Below are 23,069 nucleotides of genomic sequence, written 5' to 3' on the forward strand. Positions count from 1 at the left end.
CTTTTTAAAAATACTCTGCGGTTTTATGTTAATCATTATAATCAACAGCGGCGTAAAATATAGTTATAGTGATCGTCTCATTGAACAACAAATGAAAGTATGTCCCCTTTAAAAAATAAACATTGCCTGACTCACGTATCACATGACGTTATGCGTCATTGAAATGCATGTATTTAAACAGCTGATGAGATCGCTTCCGGGTTGACCACGCTACATCCACGCTGGTCAGACCCGGATTCTTTAACATCGGATATTTGTTTTCACCATCAAGGTACGTCCTTAGGTTTGTGCAGTTACTCTGCAACTTTGATTTAATAACTACTACTCTAACGGATAATAGTTATCACCCTAACGCACCTCTTTTTTCCCCCTTCTTTTATTTATTTGGTTCTTTGTTTGTTACGTCGGCAGACCCACATATATCAACGTGCAGGCTCTTGCCCCCTAATTGTCCGGATGTGATTAACCGTGCCTGACATAACGACTCGAACCAAGCGAGGTATGACCTAATTGCCGACCTTTCGTGGTCGTTTATAATTTTGTATCCTTCCGTTTTTCGATAGTAGGAGAACAATTTTCCCTATTTTTATCCTTCTAAATAGATCTATATGGTGCACAGCACTTTTTGTGCTTTTTAAGGAGAGGGTATCGTGACTAAGTATAGCAATACGAAGGTAAGCGGTGGCTTAGCCCGGATAAATATAAGTAAGGGCGTTTGGGAAAGTTTAGACTCTATACCATTATAATAGCTCTCTGCAGACTAACAAACAATAAGAGTTGCCAATGAAAAATACAAAGTACAAAGTACAAAGTAAATACTTTAGAAAAACTGAAGAAAGACTCTAAAAAAAGAGACAATCATCTTTGCTTCTCTTGATTCTTCACCGTTGTGTTCCTTGGAACTTTTTCAGATTCCCCCTTGTCATATTATTCTTCTATAAAATCGACAAAAATTATCATTGGGCCCCACAATCAAAAAACAAAGGCTGAGAGATAAAAAATTGGTTAGTTTCTTTTTGAACTTAACTTCCTAAAAAAATCCAATGTTGTTTCGATAGGAATATAATCCATGCCTTCTCGTTGGTTACAGTTGGGTTAACGCAATTGAAACGTTACCGCGTTACTGAGTTCCTAAAGGTCCCGGTTCTGAAAGACTGTTTCCAGTTAGAGTACGTGAAATATACCACAAGTAAGCATTCATAAAGGAAACCTCTTTGTAATCTAAGGAATAGACTTGGTTTATCATAGAAAAAGAAAACTTTTAAGAAGAAGAATAAATCGGAGAGGAATAAGCTCTCTCTCTTGATAAAGATTTCTTTTCTTTCTCCTTTTCTTGCTTTGAGAGATTCTGATTTTAACCATATCACATATGACATTTTTTCATGTTTTGTATAGTTGAAAAATAACAATGAGCAAAAAATGCAGAGATTAATATAATGTGATTCTCTAGTTGCATCGGTCTATATTTTATTCATTTAATAAAATGTCATTGATTTTATCGTGTAAACGTCTATAGCCAGAAAAGAACAAAGCCTCTGCATATGTAATAGTTATCTTCTTATTGAGACTGTAAAAAGTTTTCAAGCATGAGTTCAATTGTTTTAATTTTGTAATTTGAATTTTTAGGAACTTGGTTGGCTTTTCCTGAAGAAGACACATTTTCGTGTCGAAATGCGCGTCGATTCAACTATTGCCACCTATGTAATTTTTAATAAAAATGAAATGTTTTTAATATTTAAATGTGTTTCTGATCATGAGAATGTATTTAATTAAAGATTTCTACATATTTTAAGTTTTTTTGAACTCATTTACTTGCTTGACAGTCCTTGTTATATACATACCTGTGTAAAGTTACTTGGGAAAGATACTCCTCATTGTCCTTCTTCCACCTACGCATTTCGAACCAACAGGTTCCTGATCACGGTAGCAAACATAAGTCCATTGTTTATTTTGCTTTTTTTTACAAAGTCACCATTTTGCCTTTGATGATGCATTATGGGCTTTGTTGTTACTTCAACACAGATGCCGGCTATTTTATAGCCTATCCATGTGTCAAACCAATTTTAGGAGTCAGGGATTACTTTACCTCCAGTGCGGTTGTCAATTAGCTGCCAGTGTGGTTCATTTGGAGATAGAGAGCACATATGTGGGATAATCATTGGTATGGTTACCCTTAGTACAAGATTTTAACCATTGGTATTTGTTGTTGCTCACTATATAGTATTGGACTAAGTGTCCATTACGTGATAATTATTGTTGCTCACTATATGATATTGGACTGAGTGTCCATTATCTAAGTTTTCAGCTAAGTGCCCGGTAATGCAATCCCTATCACATAAAGGTGTTTCATTACTGACTCCTTCAAAGGTAAGGCACAATGGATACCAATAGTTTAAAAAAATATATAGATGTATAATTTAAGCATTATACTTCTCAAATTTTACTCCATTTGCCTATACGTGGGATATGTACATATATACAGTGGTCTATAGTGCAGTAGAACAGGCGATAATGTGTTAAAGAACAAAGAAAGGGAGAAAAAAAGTTAGTAAAAAAGTGCAGGAGAGGAAGGGAGTCTAGAGCAGGAGCTATTTATAAATTGGTCAAGATAAGATTTATCTTATTTGTCACAATTGATGCAATTACAGATTGTGGTTTTAAATATTTTGATAGTTCATTTCTGATTTATGTATCATATTTACAAGTGGACATGCATTTCTTCATCCCCGTTTAGTCCCCACGGTGTTCTAGTCTTGAAGCGTATTATTAATTTGGACTCCAGATGTCTCAATTTTTGAATGCGGTTACCTCCTCTTTTACATTCATTCATGATTGCAAGTCCAGAGTATTTGATATCTTGCCAGGTTTTATTGGTATGATTTTGTAAATGTTTGGCTATGGCATAACTGTGATCATTGTTTTGGATCGCTCGTATATGTTCCAATATTCTCTTTTTTAGCGGACATATGGTCGAGCCGATATATCGTTTGCCACAGTGACATTCAATCAAATAGACCACAAACTGAGATTCGCATGTTATTTTGTCTTGAACTTCAAACGTTCTTCCTTTTTGGTATTTAATGATCTTAAGATTTTTGCCTATCTTGCAGGCTTTGCAGACCATACATTTAGTGAAGCACTTCTGTCTTTTTTCCAGCCAAGTTTCAGGTTTTTCATTCTTAAAATGACTATTGACCAGTTTATCTTGGAGGGATGGCGCCTTTCTATAGGAGATTAGCAGTCTCTCTACAATCAGACACCCGATAATAAAGAGAGAGCCCAAACCTTTGAGGCGGGTAATCTCAGGAACCACAGCACCAATCACAACACCCAATACAGCGTTGGAAAGGGCAGTTGCAGCAGAAGGACATAGGCTATGCAGACTCCCACCATATACATTTAAAACACCAGTGCACTTCAAAGATAGTCACTTTAATCCATGCGCTATTGTAGCGTTTCAAACACTGTCCAAATCCTTGGTCAGAAGCCAAATCCAACACAGATAGACGATGTAGAAAATTCAAGCCAGGTTGCAGGGACGGTGTTGGAACGCGGGATATTTTGCTTGGAGAGGTTGTGGAACTTATCATGGCTCCACATTAAAAGCTTATTTGGGACTATCATTTCATTGACCACGCAATCGGAAAGAACATAGGAACCTGCAATAATACAAGGATCGTTCAGGTCAAGAATCAATGGACAAGATTTCAACTACTGCCACAACATTTACTACATACATGAACCGTCTTGTACGATAAAAGCCTTGAGAAAGCCCGAAGCGGGCGAAACGCGCGTCGGCTGTGGATTATAGCATGTGCAAAATAAAGGCTTGAATTTTCTACATCGTCTATCTGTGTTGGATTTGGCTTCTGACCAAGGATTTGGACAGTGTTTGAAACGCTACAATAGCGTATGGATTAAAGTGACTATCTTGGAAGTGCACTGGTGTTTTACTTTACATTGTGGTGACCCTCTGCCCTGACGGACGTTAGGGAAAGGTGGTCACTTTTTGGTGTTCCAGGTGGATGTGCACCCAACGCCTAAGTAGCACTCCACATTGTGTGTTATGTTTAAAAATAGAATTATGATTTGACTGATGAAACCTAACATTTATGTGCGAATCAATATAGCAAATCCACCAATTCTTTGTATATAAATATACATTTAAAAGGTAAAAGAACCGTGCCAGCAAAGTAGTCCCTTGTGGGCGTGTCGGCGTTGTGCTGTGGGCGTGTGCTGGGGGCGTGACAAACACTGGGGGCATGTGGTACGTTCCGCCCTTCATGCCATGTCTCATATCGTGTGCTGTGGGCGTGTGCTGGGGGCGTGGGCATGTGCGGGGCGCGGGATCACAAAAAAAAAAGCGAGCGTTGTGCCCAATATTTCATTGTTTTTTCTTCCCAGGTTCTGTACATTCCAGCTCCAGGTGTCCACCCTGCTCCCTTTAAATACCCCTGCACCCCATAATCATAACCTACACTTACTCCTTAAAATACCCCAACACCCTTAAACACTAACCCATCTTAACCCTATAAATATACCCTGTACCCCAAAATCCAAACCTATCCCTAAACCCTAAAAATACCCCTGTACCCCAAAACCCAAACCTAGCCCTGAAGCCTATAAATACCCCTGTACCTCAAAACCCAAACCTACCCCTGAACCCTAAAAATACCCCTGTACCCCAAAACCCAAACCTAGCCCTGAACCCTAAAAATACCCCTGTACCCCAAAACCCAAACCTACCCCTGTACCCCAAAACTTAAACCTAGCCCTGAACCCTAAAAATACCCCTGTACCCCAAAACCCAAACCTACCCCTGAACCCTAAAATACCCCTGTACCCCAAAACCCAAACCTACCCCTGAACCCTAAAAATACCCCTGTACCCAAAAACCCATACCTAGCCCTGAACCATAAAAATAACCCTGTACCCCAAAACCCAAACCTAGCCCTGAACCCTTAAAATACCCCTGTACCCCAAACCCCAAACCTACCCCTGAACCCTAAAAATACCCCTATACCCCAAAACCCAAACCTAGCCCTGAACCATAAAAATACCCCTGTACCCCAAAACCCATACCTATCCCTAAACCCCAAAGCTACCCCTGTACCCCATAACCCAAAACTATATCTGAACCCTTAAAATACACAAACACCCCAAAACATATACCTCAGTACCCCAAAACATATACCCCTATACCCATACTTACCTTATCCAAACATTAAATAAAAATGTTTTTACCATTCATGCATTTACAACGAATTTCGTTGTAAATGTATGCGTGGTAAAAGCATATAAAATGTAAGGCCATGCGTTATAATGCCATTGCGGAGTCATGGTACTTTCGTAATGAAAGTATGCAGAGTGATGGTATGTGGAAAGAAAGTTACGGAATAATGGGTGTTTACCCTCCCCCGGAAAGTACATTGGTGGCACGCCGGCCCATATCTCCAGCAACATACTCATATTTTTTCACCACCGATTTGAAAAATGTACAGGTCTCTCTCATTGATGGCCAGCACCGACATACACTTTTAGACACACCTCCCGCCACAAGTTCTAGAATTGCGAACTTTAGAGCTGGGGAGCTACGTTCGAATCTCGGCATCAGCTCAACATCCTGTGATTCCAGGCAAATCGCTTTGTCTCCCCGTGCCTACCACAAATGAATGTGTTATTCTTTAATGTAAATTGTGCTTATGCCATGTTGTCGAGTTCGCGCTATATAATATTGCAAGGAAAAATAAAGTAGGGAAACTCGAGTTCACACACTACTGAACACGCACTCTTAAGTGCATCGGTAGTGCACTGTGAATCGGAGCGTTTCACAGGCCTGTCACAGATAAGAAATGCTATCAAAACGAAATCCTACAAAGCAATATACTACTGGCCGGCAGCAATTCATACCAGGACAACGTTGGGACGGGCTGCTAGTTTAAAAATAAAATATCTAAAAATAAATACTTTAAAACAATGTAGGAAATCAGTATATAAAAAAATAACAATACATTTAAAAATTTTCATTTACAAGTGGTGCAATCAGTCACCTCAAGCCCCTCCCCCTATCTTCACCACTGTGCAAACCTGCCCTGTTGCGCGTTCTAAATTGGGTATGAGTACATATGATGAGTGAGTACATGTATGAGTGATTATATAGGACTGTTGGTGAATGGATGGATGTGTATGTAGATCTTAGAATTACTGAATAGGTTGTTGTAACTGGTATTGGTATGTCCATTGTTTTGAAAATGTTAGTTTCTATTTTTGTATGTGTGTATCAAAGGTTATATTAGGGTGAGAGGAGGTCTGCCACTCTATCACAAGGATGAAGTCATCAGTGATGTCATTAGTGGTGTCATGAGTGATGTCACTGACAATGTCATGAGTGATGTAATATGTGACGTCATCAGCAGTGCATTGCGGGCGCGCAAGTCATAGTTAGCTGAACTAACTATAACAGGGTAATTTCAATGGTTTTGTAGGAGTGAAATGTCCAGCTAACTATAACGCCCCTGAAACCTATGGTTTTTTCAGTGAATTTCAAAGGTATTTTAAATGCTAATTTCTAACTATGCCTACTAAGCATGGGCGGATTTTGCGGATCCACGATTCACGAATTTGCGGATTCACGGATCGTGGATCCGCAAAATCCGCGGATTATGCGGATCGGCGGATTTGGGGGCGGGGCTTCCTCGAGTGTGTGGGCGGGGCCAAACGGACGGGGCTTCCATGCGAGCGCACATGCCGCTTGTGTGTATAAAAGGTCAGAGACCGATCAGAGCAGCAGATTAAGAGACAGAAGCCCCTGGTATATTTGGGAAGAAGGCACATCTGCCCAGCCTCCCAACGCTCACGATTGTTTTTAGGGCTGATGAATGAGTCACTGCATTTGCGCTACAACTAGTTCCAGCGACCAAGTGTGTGTTACTATGCAATCGCGCCGAAGTGCGCAGGGGTCCCTTGAGTGAAAAGTCCATCATAGTGGGTAAATGGCGGGAAGACGGTGCATGCCGCTTGTGTGTATAAAAGGTCAGAGACCGATCAGAGCAGCAGATTAAGAGACAGAAGCCCCTGGTCACAGGAACAGCACGGGGATTCCGCTCGTCAAAGTCAAAGATGCTAACGCCTCTGGCGAGCATCACAGCGGATTTTCGATGGTATATTTGGGAAGAAGGCACACCTGCCCAGCCCCCACAACGCTCACGATTGCAGTGTTTCCTGCTGAGGTTTATTTTTTGTGCCAGGACCGTCGTGCCCGAATGAACCCTGCCCTTCATATTTATTCAAGAAGACACCACCGTTTGAATAATTTACGATGGCGCCGGCAAGCTGCCAGCGCCATCCTGCAAAAGTTACTTAATTAGCTTCAACAGGAAGCTCCAACTGATAAAATAAAGCAGGCGCTCGAGCCCCTGCTTTATCTTATCTGTTAGAGCTTCCTGTCGAAGCTAATTAAGTAACCATTTGAGGATGGCGCTGGCAGCTTGCCGGCGCCATCGTAAATGATGTAGGCTTGAACTTTTGACCGCAAAATCCGCTCCGATCGCGGATTGCGGATTCTCGGTAAATTCGCGAGAGTTCGCGGATCGCGGATTTACCGAAAATCCGCAAAATCCGCGATCGGAGCGGATTTTGCGCTCATGCTTAATGCCTACAGAGATAGGATATGTGAAGAAAGAAGGAAAAACGCACAGAAAGAAAAAAAGAAATGCAGAAGGGAGCAACAGAAGTCCTCAAAGTCGAAGAAAAGTGCAGAAAGAAGCAAGACATGTGCAGAAAGAAGCAACAGAGGAGCAGAAAGAAGCCTTATTGCAAAATCATCCTGTACCCTCAACTTTTTGCTGATGGGTACTGGTGGTAACTGACTCTGGCTAACCAGTCCTAGAGCCAGTACTATGTTAAAAGAAACTTAGAATACGGTTAAAACACATACATACACTAGGGAACACTATGCGTTGGGGTCCCCTTGTGATTAGCATGACTTCCTCTGTAAGCCCCTAGTATATAATAGTGCAGGGGGGTTAAAAATACCTCTTAAAACACGGCACAGGGTGTTTGCACACGTCACCTCAGGCCCCATCACTCCCTTCACCACTGTGCAAACACGCGCTGTAGCCTTTTTAAATTGGGAGATTAGCACTTACTGGAAGCACCTGGTGGGCTTGTTGGCCCCCAGGGGCCCACAGGATTGAAGGGAAATTATTTCCCAACTTAAAACGCGCCACAGGGCGTGTTTGCACACGTCACCTTAGGCCCCGTCCCCTCCCTTCCCCACTGTGTGAACACGCCCTGTGGCCGTTTTAAGTTGGGAGATTAAGTCCCTTTGAATCCTGAGGGTCCCCAGGGTCAAACTAGCCCACTAGGTACCTCCAGTAAGCGCCACGGAGCGGCATTGCAGAGTGTTGTAAAAATGGGCGTGGCCTCTGAACACCTGTCTGCAACGCCGCTCCCTGGCGCATACTGGAGATACCTGGTGGGCTAGTTGGCCCTCAGGGGCCCTCAGTATTGAAAGAGAATTGGTATGAGTTACTAGACGGGTGCGTCCAAAAACAGTCTTTCGTGTGTGCGCCGGGTATGGTCACCATACCCGGCGCACACACAAGAGACTGTATTTGGACGCACCCGTCTAGTGCCACACGCGACGAAACACGTGTCGGCTGGTTTTTCCGTGTCTGAACATTAAAAGACACTACACATCAATGCCTGAGTCGTCCAATATATAATCATTATTGTGTGTTTTTTCAGGCCTTTGTCTCCTCAATGTTTTAAATGTCGACACTGACATTACTGTTTAACTCATTGTAGAGTGTGCATGCGTATTTTGTTGTTATAATTATCCAGTGTTAGCCACGGTTAGCACTTCTTTGGGGGGTTATAGGGCTTATCCCCTCACCCGTTTGCACCTCAATTCTACAGACAATTACCACTCTTTGGCATATAAAGCGTAAATACATTACAGTGCGCCCTTTTCCTAGAGAAAAAAAACCCTTGTTCTGACCCATAGACTTAACTAGAACGTCCCTGTAAATTTTGTTTTTTTCAGTGACTATATATATTGACGTTCTGACGAATAATATAGTATCAGGAATGTATTTATTCATTACATTTTTAACTATTGATTTTGAATACCAATGTTAAATCAAGTTTATCAACAGGTCTTGAAGGTATGCTTAGTATGTTTTCACTTTTTATGACTGTCTTTCAATTTGCACTTGTCACTTTAAAAAAAGTATTATAAGCGTTTGTCATGTGATCAAGGTCCGCACGGGCTAAAACTCGTAATGGCTGACTAAATAAACCGATCATTTTTGCACTTACTGTGAAGTCCGTTCCTGAGCGGAAGAAGAGGACATATGTGTGTGTGTGTGTGTGTGTGTATATAGATATATATGTATATATATATATATATATATATATATATATATATATATATATATTTCGCTCCACTGCCAACAAAAAATTGACCGGACCAGCACTCTCGTTGGGTTAAACCTCAGTTCGGTTTATTGCGCAAAAATTATGCAAACAAGACGCGTTTCAGCCTTAGCCTTCGTCAGTGTATATATATACATACACACACACACACACACATATATATACGTATACTTACCATGTAAGGTAAAGGTATGCATGATAAAAGCACCAAAAGATGCATGTGATAAATGCATGTGTGGTAAAAGCTGTGACATAAAGGCACTGTGTGGTAATTGCTGCGTTGTAAAGCTGTTTCCCTTTTTCAACATCATGCAGGATAGCCCATTATAATAAGGACTGCAATGCAAAAGGAGAAAAAGGAATAGTTTACAGTGCAATTGTACATTACTTGTCACTGGCTTCCAAGACACTAAAATGAACTTCTGTCCCTGTATACTCAGTGGAAGAAACATATGGCATGATTTTGTTAATAATTATGAAGCAGCTAAAATGGAACTTAAAATACGTAAGATCCCAGGGCTAAAATTATATTGCGCCATTGTTATCGTTAAAGTGCAGAAGAATTGCATTCTCCCATGCACTAATCTGGCGAGATTCTATATACCACTTGACTATATTTTGTTTTATTCTTCCTATGCTGTTCTTTATTTCCCCCTTACAATCTTTTTCTCCCTGTTTCATTTCTCTTTTCCCTCTCGTTCCACCTCACCTCACCCTCTCCCATTTCTCTTCTATTTGCTACCTTATCTATGGATTAAAACTCTCCATTTTTTTATTTACAGCTTTATAATGCCATTCCAGTAATTATGGACTACTTGCCAGGACCCCATCATAGGATTTTAGAAGAATCCAAGAGCTTGAAAACCTTTATTCAAGAAAAGATTGATTCACACCAACAGACCTTAAACTCAGAATCTCCTCGGGACTTCATAGATTGCTTCCTGATGAAGGCAAGCAAGGTAACTGAAAACATTTTGCGCGTCTCATTGGTCTTTTGAAGATAGCAGGGTAGGGCATACTGTGTGGCTCTTTTACACTAAATATGTGGAAAGAGTGACATACAAATGAGTGTAGCCACCTCCAGAACATCACAGTGCCACATAACCAATGTCCATTTAAACATGTCTGAGAGATTGACCTGCTCTTCAGCGGGGTTCGCATTCTCACCACTTCACCTTTATTTTGAGCATCGCAGTTTGAAGGTAATCATCTTGCAGCAATCCTGGGTCTGGAATTGAGATGTAAGTTGATGTTATGTTATGTTAACTACATTTGTATCGCGCACAGATACTCGAAAGTGTCCCGGCGCGTCACCAAGTGGGACCATAGTCAGGTATTATGCGAGAAGATGTGTTTCCCGGTTCTTCTTGAAAATCAGCGGGTCCTGAGTAATCCGCAGGCGGAGAGGAAAGGCATTCCAAGCCACCGCCGCCTTACAGGCAGAAGAGCTGCCTCCCAGACAAAAGAGCTGCCTCCCAGCCTCTTTCATTTAAAGCACGGAACCTGCGCGAAATGCTGAAACGTGGAGCACAGCTGTTGCGAGGGGGCATAGAAGGAAAGCCATTTTTGTAGGTAAGTAGGGCCAAGACCATGAAGATCGCTGTGGGCCAGGACTAAAACTTTGAATTTGAGCTGCACGTCCACCGGAAGCCAGTGCAAATAGCGTAGGTGACTACTCACACTTTTCCTGGAAGGAATCTCGAGAAGAAGTCTGGCTGCCGCATTTTGTACCACTTGTAGCTTTTTAAACCGATAGCCCGGTATGCCCACCAGAAGAGTGTTGGCATAGTCCAAACGGGACAGAATGAGGGCACAGGTGACCGTTTCTTTTGTCTCCCTGGACAGGAGAGGAAGACACTTCCTTAAGGTTTTCAAAAGGCCAAAACATGTCCTCGCAAGTTTCTTAATATGACTGGAGAAAGGCAAGTTCTCCTCAAACTACACCCCCAGGTTCTTGGTGGGGTTGCCTGTTGCGGTGGGTAGTGGGAACTCCGGTGGCAAGAGAGTTTCCTTAAAATTGGGAGGGAATTTACCAAATAGGAGGCTCTCTGACTTATCCTCGTTACACTTCAATTGCGCACCAGCTAACCATTTAAAAATGGAGGATAAACAATTCTGAACCGAGGAGACAGAGTACCCATTCTTATCCAAGGTGAAAAGAAGCCAAGTGTCATCAGCACAGGCTATAACCTTAGCCCCAAGGCCCTCCGCCAGGTACATGAGGGGTGTAATATAAATATTAAAGAGAAGGGGGCTAAGGGAGGACCCCTGAGGAACACCGCTGGTCACAGGCTGGGGAGCGGAGGAGGAGAGCATAAGCCAAATCTGTTTGACCCGTCCTTCCAGGAAGGACCTAAGCCAACCCCAGGCGGCACCCGAAACCCCAATCTCGGCCAGACGCGAGAGAAGGAAAGCGTGTGGGACTGTATCAAATGCAGTAGACAGGTCAAGCAAAATCAATGCAGCCCTCCTGTTGGAATCCAGATACTCCTGTATTGCCTCTGAGACCCCACCAGGGCCGATTTGGTGCTGTGAGATGCCCTAAACCCTGACTGGGCTGGGTGCAGCAAGCCCTCCCTCTCAACAAACTCAGTGAGCTGTTTATTCACCACCTACTCGCACACTTTGGCCAAGCCAGGCAGGAGAGAGATGGGACAGTAATTCACTGGGATCAGTGGATCGAGGGACGGCTTTTTTAAGAGTGGCAAAATCTTGCCAAGCCTCTGGAACGCAAGCTTCCTGGAGGGACAGGTTGATAATGCCATTTACTTTGGGATTGATGGTCTCTGCAACTGCTGCCAAAAGTCTGGCTGGACACGGATCAGAAGGCGAGCCTGACTTCAGGCCCTTAAGAATTTTGAGAGAATCTGAGAGGTCCACAGACCTAAAGGCTTGCAGAGAGTGAGCAGGGTCAGTGGATAAAGACCCTAGAGCAGCCCCAATGTCATTGTTACAAGGGGGAAAAGCCGCCTGATTGGAAAGAATTTTATCTCTGAAGAAATTGGAAAGATTTTCACACCAGGCGACTGTAGATGGGGATGCCCTGGATTGGGCAGTAGGTGACATAAAACTTTAGACACTTGCAAACATTTATTTTGTATTGTTTTTGGCGGAGTCGTTGCAAACTGAATAGAATTGCCTTTTGGCCTGCGCTATAGCCTCATAGTGGGCTCTTTGTTCAATTCCAAGATTTCGCTTGGCATCGGGGCAGTAGTCACTACGATGCCATGCACGTTCAAGGATCTTGCAGTCATGTTCAAGCATTTTGAGGGCAGGGGTAAACCAGGGTTTAGATGGAGACTCCCGAGACAACCACCGACCAGGGGACGAGGCAAGTGAATCAACTGCATTAGCAACCCAGCAAGGAACTCAAGCAAGTTGGCCCTCGAGGTCCCCCCAGAGATTGGGCCTGATATAGTTGGAACCTTTGATACAGTTGTCACTGTGAGAGCTGCCAGGATAGATGTTGTCACTTTAGAAGAAAATCTGATTAATGCTCTAATGAACAGAGAGGCTGGGTGCCTCTAAACTTTCACTCATCCTCTGGCTATCAACAGATGGCCTCCTTTCTGAACCATTCTCCTGCACCATACTTCGGTCATCTGGAGAGGGAGCGGTGCTGTTATTGCCATTAGTAGAGAGTGCACCCTCCATTGGGCTAACCCACCCATGGTAATTCTGGGTTTACCATGACGACCTTTACCAGTTCTAGGTCAAAACATTTCCATTGTGTGCATTTTGGAGGGTTTGGCATTACATCTCGATTTTACACCTACCATGGCCAACACCACTCTCTTCACCTTGGTTCACAGATCGCAATCATTATGTGCATCCTACATCTCTCTTTGTGTTTGTGTGAACTATAGTCAAATTGAGTAGCCACCATTTAGGGCCATATGTACAACATGTTTTGCATTTACAAATGGGCTGATTTGGAAAAGCAGAAAGGTATTCTGTTATGCATGAATCCCAAATTACGATTCAGTAATATGTTATAGAATTGCAATTTGGAATTGCGAATACATAATGTATCAGGATTTAAAAGGGGAATGTTTAGGACACCCCTTTGAATTACCGAGTCTCTGTGGTATGTATTAATGTTTTGTGACCAAATTACAGTTGCAAAACATAATTTTTTTTACTGACTACTAAAAGGTAGTGGTAACCATTAGCAAATGAGAAAGGGTCCCCAATGGACCACTTCCTTTTTGAGAATGCAAACTAAAAATGTTTTAAGAGGAAATGCATCCTCTCATCAATTTTGGATGCAAAGGTGTAATTTGCGCTAACCAAATAGCGCTAAATGCTGGGAGTGAGTCAGGGGAATTCCTACCCTAAACGCACATTTAGCAAGTGTGAGCGGCTTACCCATACCCACTATTTGTGTTATGTTGCATTTAGCACTTTTTCTTAGTGCAAAATAATTTTTTTGCACCCATTTTAGATGGAAAGAAGCATTTTTGCGCTAAAAAATAGTGCTAAATGCAGAATTGCTCTTCTCATATAATTAAGCACAATCTTGTGGAAGTCTCTGGTAATTTTGTGTGCTTACGTTCCATTGAATTATTCAAGTTATGCCCACCCCTAATACAAATGTGAAGACTTGAAAAACCACTCATGTAGATCTAACCTATGGATAGTTGGGCTACCCGAAGGTACTGAGGGACCAATGCTAATATAATTGACTGGGTTTCTAACTTAATCTCTTGGTATGTGCTTAGAAATCAAACAGAAGCTAACCAAGGGACCTTCCTATCACTCTCCATTGCCCGAGCACACTGAGTACCCGCAGGTCCCCTGAAACCAGGTGCTAAGCCCTGTCATCTCATTGCCTACTTACAGGATTTCCAGAAAAAGGTCTTAATATTTACTGAAGAACACAGGAGATTACCCACATGGGAAAACTGCTCTTTTTCCATCTTCCAAGACTTAGCCTGGGAAACTGCCTCTAAATTCAAGGAGATAAGGGGCCTCATACCAAGATGTAAGAGTCTATTGATCCCAGTATCCTTGGTAAGGGGAGCCTCGCTAAAAATTAACTGGCCAGGCTCCTTCATAATTTTCTCTTATTCCTAAGTGGCTCGACAAATCTTGGATGATAAACATTAACAATGTCTAAAAAAGGGGCATAACATTTTTAAGCTGAATTTTGATCGACAGTTTGTAATCCCACAAAGAAAAGTCAACAAATTGTTGATGGGAGGAGCATACAGTCCACCTGTAAATATTGCCCAGATTTCAAGGCTGACATCTAAACTGAATGTGGGTTCACTACACATTGATGGCGCCAAACCAAGATGTGGGAGGGGAGGGGGTAGGGGTTGAGGGGGACACAGGGAAAGGACAAGGAAGGAAAGGAGGAGAGAGAAGGGGAGGGGAGATACAAGAGGTGGCATACAAGGGTAACACATTGAAAATAGGATTAGTAAAACTAATGTTGCACTGAGAAGTGAGTAAAATGGTTAACGTTGTGTTGTGGAATTTAAATGGCATTAATAAGGGTGGGAAAAAAAGGCAAAGTGTTTTCTGAGGTTTGGCAGCTAAAGCTGAATTTGTTAACCTTGCAGGAAACACAGCTTACTAAATCCAAAGCTACAATCGATAAGCTATCTAAAACTAATAGAGGACTCAGTATTCCAAGAATATGTGACGTATCTAGTGCCACATATATTTAAGGACAAAGGATGGTGTCCATATTAATATTTAACAAAGCATTTAAAATGCTAATTAGTCAAACTGGCCTTGCAAGCAGATGAAAAATAGCGGAGACAACTAATATTATTAACAGCCATCAGTTTGTTGTTGTTAATTTACATGCACCGAGTTATGAGAATCCCCATTTCTTTGCTCAAATTATGCTGGATCTGAGCATCTACAACATTCCTACTATTATCACGAAGAGCTGTAACTGTATACTAACTCCTGCAATGGATACTATCAATGCTGCATTTACAGGGCATATGAAAAAAGTAGAGACATCATTATTAATATGATGGGAGCCTAGGATTTAGTGGATTCTTGAGGAAATACCAATCCAAGTGCACAGGAGTACACTTTTTACCATAAACCCCATAGGCAATACTCCTGGATCAATATGTGGCTGATTAGTGAATTGCTCACTCCAACATGCACAGTGTAAAATCAACATCTTCTCATGGGAGCCTAATGGCATAATTAATAAGCAATATCAGTGTTAGTTTCCCAAATATATATTAAACAAGCTGATTATATCAAATACTTCAAATTAAAATTATAGACTTTATTCAAATTAATCAGGGCTGAGCCCAATCATCGACAATGACACAATGAAAGCATATGTTAGAGGTATTAAACAGTGTTTTATACCTCAAATTCAGAAAGTAGAAAGAGAAGAGGAAATATTACTTTGCAAACAATTAGATAGAACAGTTCAGTTGCATATAGCACAGATTGTTGCTCATCACCACAAAGCTCAGGAGAAATATTTTGAGATAATAGATTTACATGGCTGTAAGAAATGGGTTGTTGGTTAACTGCAGTGTGAGCCCTGGTCAAGCAGCAACCAAAATCCTTGTCAGAGTGAGGCACAAGCCAACTCTTAATTAACCTGTGCTCAACCCTTTTATAGCTTGGTGCAAAGCAGTCAGGCTTAACTCAGAGACAATGTGTAAAGTATTTATGCAACATTTCAAACAGTAATACACTGGAAACACCACACAGATAGGATCCTTCACCAAGATAGAACAATAGAACTTTCTTTGATAAACAAAACAAGACCAAAATGACAAAAATCAAATTAGTAGAACCAACGATATGCAATGTTAATGATTTCAGTGAAAATAGAACCAAAAAGCACAAATGGATAACTGTGGCTATGTGGTTGCGCCGGACTGGGAGAAAGTCACAAATTCAGGCCAACCGCGATGGAGCATGGGCCTGATACAGGGACCTAGTTAGGCCCACTGAACAAAGTACGTTAAGCCCTGGTTTGCGGAGCATTGCGAGGATCCGCATTGAAGCTGCGTTGCACAGTTAGGGCAATGGATGGGTTCTTCGGAGCTGTGATGCTGAGATGCGGAGTCCGGCATCGTGGTTGAGGCTGCAGAGGATGAGTCACACAGTGGTGGTTCTGTTGAGGCTGTGCGGCAATGCAGGCCTTTGCGACGGGTCCAATCCACACAGCAGTGACAATGCATCAGTTATGCTCAGGGTTGTGCCGTACAGCAGAGGAGATGTGTCAATTCTGCTGGATCTACAGAGGCTGGCAGAGCCCCTTAAGCTCACTTTCAAGGGTTCAGGGCTAAAGTGGTACCACCTGGAGGGGTAGACTCACAGATGGCAAAGTCCAGGTGCAGGTGCAGCATTGTTAGAAGCCTGTTTTGTCCCTGAGGATTCAGGACATCAGCCAACCAGCCCTTGGAGTCACTCTGGGTGATGGGTTCAAGAGATGCAGGTCCAGTCCTACTCACCCAGGCAAGAGGGCATCAGGTAGCACAGCTGGGCAGCAATCCTTTCAGGTCAGCAGTCTAGCAGAGTGGCAGTCCTTTCAGCAGCACAGCAGTCCTTCCTCCTGGCGGATCATCCACAGGTCTAGAGGTGTACTGAAGTGGTGGTGTGGGGGGTCCCTTAAATATACCTAGTTGTGCCTTTGAAATGGAGAGAAGCTTCTAGAGGCCGCCTTTGTGGTGCACATATGCCCTGCTTTCCTGGTTGTGACTCCAAACTAACTACATGGGATATTATGCAGCCCTTTGTGTGGAGACAGGGCACAGCCTATTTAAGTGTAAGTAGGGCTGGACCCAGCTCCTCCCTCCCATTGTGCCAGTGATTGGCCACTCAGGCACACCTACGCTCTCCATTATGTGTGGCTGTCTAGGAGGAATACACAAAGCCCAACTGTAAAGTACCTCCAGTCATGTGACCAGAAACAGGCCGCATGACCAAATGGCTAAGGCAGGGAAAATGCCTACTTTTTAAAAGTTACATACAAAGGGGTTGGGCACTTTACCTAGCTGGGTTGGGCCACTATTAACTCAAAAACTTATACTGAACCCAGACTGTATTTATTCAGTCAACACTTTTTTCTGAAGATCTAGTAATTGCCATAATCTTGTGTTTTATTTTTACTTCTTAATATTTTTATACATTTCAGAGACACCTAAACATATTAGTTAAACCACATTTCGGTGTAAGGCACACTATTTACAGCCCTTTGGAAATAAACATGTCTGATAAAAATGACATTGAATACAACTTTACAAAAATACATCAAATGTATTTCACATCTAAAACATATATCAGACTTGAACAAAACTTCACATCTTTCTGAATGCAACTTGAACCAGTCAAATGATTTCAGTGGTGTTGAGGTTTATATTATTATTATTATTCTGAACCTCTTTCCCAAATCCTCCTATAGGGATTATCAAATGCGCTCTGTTAGAGTAGGCTCCCAATGTATCTTTCAGGATTGCCAACAGGCGGTTTTCGCAGTAGCTGAAATAACACTATTGGTCGTCAACACGTTTCAAACCTCTCATCAGGACCCTGACTGGTTGACCACACACACACACAACCACACACACAAAACCACACACACAACCACACACACACCACACACCAACCACACACACAATCACACACACCACACACACAACCACAAGCACAAACAACCACACACACAACCACACCCCCACACACAACCACACCCACACATAACCACAACCACACACACAACCACACACACAACCACACACACAAAACCACACACAACCACACACAACCACACTCACACAACCACACACACACACAAAACTATCCACACACACAACCACACACACAACTACACACACCCACAACCACACACACACAACCACAACAAAGCCCACAACCACACACAACCAAACACACACCACACACATAACCACACACACACACACAACCACAACCACACACACAACCACACAACCACGCACACAAAACCACACACACACAACCACACACACACAACCAAACACACACCACACACAACCACACACACACACACACAACCACAACCACACACACAACCACACAACCATACCCACACACACCACACACACACAACCACACCCACAACCACACACGACCACATCACCACACACAACCACACACACACAAACACAGCCACACAGACAACCACACACACACAACCACACACACAACCACACACACACAGAACCACACACACAACCACACACACACACAACTACACACACCCACACAACCACACACACACAGCCACACACACAATCGCACACACCACACACACAACCACACACATAATCACATACACCACACCCACACCCACAACCACAAACAACCATACACACAACCACACAAACAACCACACCCCCAGAAACAACCACACCCATACATAACCAAAACCACACACACAATCACACACACCACACACACAACCACAAGCACAAACAACCACACACACAACCACACACAACCACAACCACGCATTACCACAACCACACACACAACCACACAGAACCACAACCACACACAACCACACACACACAACCACACACACAACCAACCACACACACACAAAACCAACCACACACACAACTACACACACACACAACCACAAACACACACAACCACAACAAAGCCCACAACCACACACAACCACACCCACACACACCCACACACACACACAACCACCCACAACCACACACACAACCACACACACAAAACCACACACACACACAACCACACACACACACACACAACCAAACACAACCACACATACACCACACAACCATACCCACACACACCACACGCATACAACCACACCCACAACCACATCACCACACACAACCACATCACCACACACAGCCACACACACAACCACACACACACAGACAACCACACACACACAAGCACACACACAACCACACACACACACAACCACACACAACCACACACACGACCACACACACAACTACACCCACACAACTACACACACCCACACAACTACACACACCCACACAACCACAACCACACACACACAGCCACACACACAATCACACACATCAGACACACAACCACACACATAATCACATTCACAACCACACCCACAACCACAAACAACCACACAAACAACCACACCCCCACACACAACCACACCCATACATAACCACAACTACACACACAACCACACGCAACCACACACACACACACAACTAACCACACTGTTGGACGCGGCCTCGTGGCGTGGTTCGCCTCTGTCCCTCCACACTCTGTGAGCGTAGGCCTGTGCCCCGAGTCCCCTGCGCAGCCTCCCCGTTAGTGTAGCCTGCACCCCGAGCCTGGTCATCCTACTCCAGTTAAACCTAGATCCCCCTAGAACCTCGACCAGGCCTGCCTTTCCCGCTCCACGCCCGGCTCCGAGTGCCTAACCTTGCATGCCCCACAAGGCCCGGACGCCATCTTCCCTTCCCGACATCCCTGTCTCCCTGGGCCGAGCGTGACCCCGGCCCCAGCGAAACCCAGACTCCAGAGGCGCGCCAGTCCCGGCTGGGGGGGTAAAGGGCTCCCCGAGTGAGATAAGCCAGGGAGTTTCGATGGCACCTCCGGCCTCCCCTGAGGGGCTGGTTTCTGTCACACCTTTGGCCCTCCCCTGTGGGCCAGTTTCGATCACCCCTCTGGCCTCCCCGAGTGCTGGCTCCAGACCCGCTGGGCGTCTGGGAATTCCCGGACCCATCTTTCAAAGGGATCAAAGAGCCAACCGCCGGACCTCACCAATGACCAGCCCCCCCCGGCAGGAGACCTCTGCCTGCGAGGGTCCGGAGATCAAAGAGCCAAAGGACTATAACTGGGCCCGCCCGACAACTAGCGGGCAGTTGTATCTTGGACCTGAAGCCCTGCTGATCTGATCGCGGCTGACCCTAAGAAGACTCATCCTGAACCGCTGAGCCCTGCTGACGCTGTCGCGGCTCAAGCTGAACTTGTAACCATCAGAGCCCTGCTGACGCTGTCGCGGCTCAAGCTGAACTTGTAACCATCAGAGCCCTGCTGACGCTGTCGTGGCTCAAGCTGAACTTGCAACCATCGGAGCCCTGCTGATGCTGTCGCGGCTCTCACGAACCTCTCCAGATCGAGCCCTGCTGACTTCGTCGCGGCTCGAGGAGTACTCTGGTCCGGCTGGACCATCGAGACCACCATCACGACCGAGCCGACTCGACGGAAGTGAGGCAGCCAGTACGACCATCATCCCGTACCCCCCGGCTCGAGGATTGAGAGCTGTGCGTAGGGTACGCCGCGTACTGACCCAGAGACTAAAAGACTGTCCCGCTTCCCCCTTCCCGAATCCTCCAAGACTTTGTGGTCCCTTGACCACTGTGTATACAAGAGTGCTTCCTTCGTTATTTGCTATATAAAGAACTTGTTACTAAAATCCAACGGTGTGGTGTCTTGGGGTGACCGGGTGAGCACAACCTGGCCCTCGGAGATCGGCCCTTCCAGCATTGGTGGCAGCGTCGCGATAAGAACCTACATCTAGGGATCGTACAGCACTGACACACTACCCTAACGAAGAGCAACCATGAGCCTCACGAGCGACAAGACCACCTTCCAGATGGAGCTACTGGGAGACTATTCGCACCGTGAGCTCAAGCAATTCTGCAAAGATCTCCGTATCCCGTCAACGGGATTAAACACCAAAGAGGACTTTCAACAAGCTCTAACAGCCTGGGTGGAGACCGGAGCCCAACCTCCAGCACCGACAGAAGCCGATGGAGGGGGAGCACCACTGATCGAAACCCACGCCCCAGAGCAAGAAAGAGCAGAGTCCCCGACGCGGAGAGGTCTATCTCGAGAAGAGATGACCGACCGAGAACGCAACTGAAGCCACGAGCTAGAACTAGCCCGTTTAAAGATGGAGGTAGAACTCAAGCTGGCCGAGAAAAAGCTAGCCATCGAGCAGCTACGGCTGCAAGGAGAACTGGAGGAGAAGAAACTCCAACGAGAACATGACGGAAAGAAGCTCCAGCTGGAGCACGAGCGCAGCGTATTGGAAATAGACCTCAAGGCCCGGAACGAAGGCAACAAAACAGCAGCGACCCGAGAGTCTGTTCCCCCAGTGGAACCCTAGGTCCACATCCCCAAGGATGTGGTCAAAGAATATTATAAAAACGATGACATCCAGCAATGGTTCAAGGCCTACGAGGTAGCTATGACCTCCCACCGAGTTCCGCAGAAAGATTGGGGAGCCGGGCTGTGGGGTCGATTCCTGAGTGAGGGGAGAGACACCCTACTCGACCTACCGTCTGCCGAACAGACCTCCTACAGCCACATGAAAGAGGCCCTCCTCACAAGGTACGGGCTCACCCCAGAAATGTACCGCCAACGCTTCCGAGAATGCAGGAAGATCCCCGGCACCACGTGGGTAGAATATGTCAATTTCTACAGCCGGGCCCTGGAAGGGTGGATCAAGGGCAGCAAAGTATCCACCTTCGAGGGGCTCATCGACCTCATTGCCTACGAACATTTGTCCCTGAATTGCTTTGTGGAACTCCGACAGCACCTCCTGGACAGCAAGTTGGCTGACCCCCGGAAGCTGGCCGTCGAGGCCGATCGCTGGGTGAGCACCAGAGTCCCCCGGGGGCCCGGGGGAGATTCTGGCCGAAATGAACAGGGATCGTCCCGCCAGAGGGGAGGGGGGAATTAGAATAGACAGAGGGGTTTCCAGGTAGGGTCCCCGCGTAGTCCCCCAGAAACCAGCCCGGCACCTCGCCTCCCACAGCGCGCGCAGGGTTTCCCCCAGCTAAGCCAGGGCCCCGAGTCAGCCAAGCCTGCTACCATTGCCAGAAACCCGGGCACTATGCCAATGACCCCCGCTGCCCCTTGTTCCAGAAGCCTGCCTCTGCAGGGCTCCCAGTGCGCCACATGACCTCAGTAGCTCTAGAAGAGGAGGGGGAGGAAGAGTTCGAGGGAGCAGACCCCGCAGCTATGATGTTAGTCTCCCTGGGTGATAGGGAGATGGTCCCCGGAGCTCCCCCACTCGACAACACAGAGAAATACCGACAGCAGGTGACTGTCAATGGCCATCACATAGGGGCGCTCCGAGACACCGGGGCCAGTATCACCGCCGTCAAACGGCACCTAGTCACCGAAGCCCAGATTGTTCCCCACATCTCCTGCAGGGTGATCCCAGCTGATAACTCCGTCCGCACCTGCCGGATACCTCCAGTCCCGTTCGAATGGGGGGGCGTCTCTGGGGAGTTACGAGTGGCAGTCCGCTCCGACATGCCTGTGGACTGCCTGCTCGGCAACGATCTAGAGAGCTCCCCATGGCAGCGGGTTGAGAAAAGGACCCACTTAGAGATGGTGGGCCTACCCGAGTGGGCCTGTGTGAGTACCCGGTCGATGACCGCCCGAAGGACCACCCCCGAAGGGGCGACCTTAGAGGCGGCACCGGCGACCCCCGAGGTCCCTGAATCCTTTGAGACCCCTGAGCTGTTCCCCAGGGAGAGCTTCCCCCCCCGACGCAGGTCCCCTCGACCCTGGTGTCGAACCGACCCCGAGCTTGGACGACCTTCCTGAGCTGGCCCAATGGCGCCAGGAAGGGGGACCGTCCAGAGAAGAATTCTGCCTAGAGC

General features: G+C 45.4%; 1 protein-coding gene across 6 annotated transcripts in view; it reads left to right on the forward strand.

Annotated features, from left to right (window-relative positions):
• Window positions 1-23,069, forward strand: part of LOC144782023 (cytochrome P450 2G1-like) — a 701,349-nt gene that overhangs the window by 474,771 nt on the left and 203,509 nt on the right. For 5 of the 6 annotated variants that reach the window (XM_078661140.1, XM_078661139.1, XM_078661142.1 and 2 more), the window contains exon 6: window positions 10,221-10,397. The exons of the other annotated variant lie outside the window; for it this stretch is intronic. In XM_078661140.1, the coding sequence (XP_078517266.1) occupies window positions 10,221-10,397 (177 nt within the window). The remainder of the gene's footprint in view (window positions 1-10,220; window positions 10,398-23,069) is intronic. 6 annotated transcript variants of the gene reach the window in all.

Source organism: Lissotriton helveticus, chromosome 9, assembly GCF_964261635.1.
Source record: "Lissotriton helveticus chromosome 9, aLisHel1.1, whole genome shotgun sequence".
Classification (NCBI taxonomy): domain Eukaryota; kingdom Metazoa; phylum Chordata; class Amphibia; order Caudata; family Salamandridae; genus Lissotriton; species Lissotriton helveticus.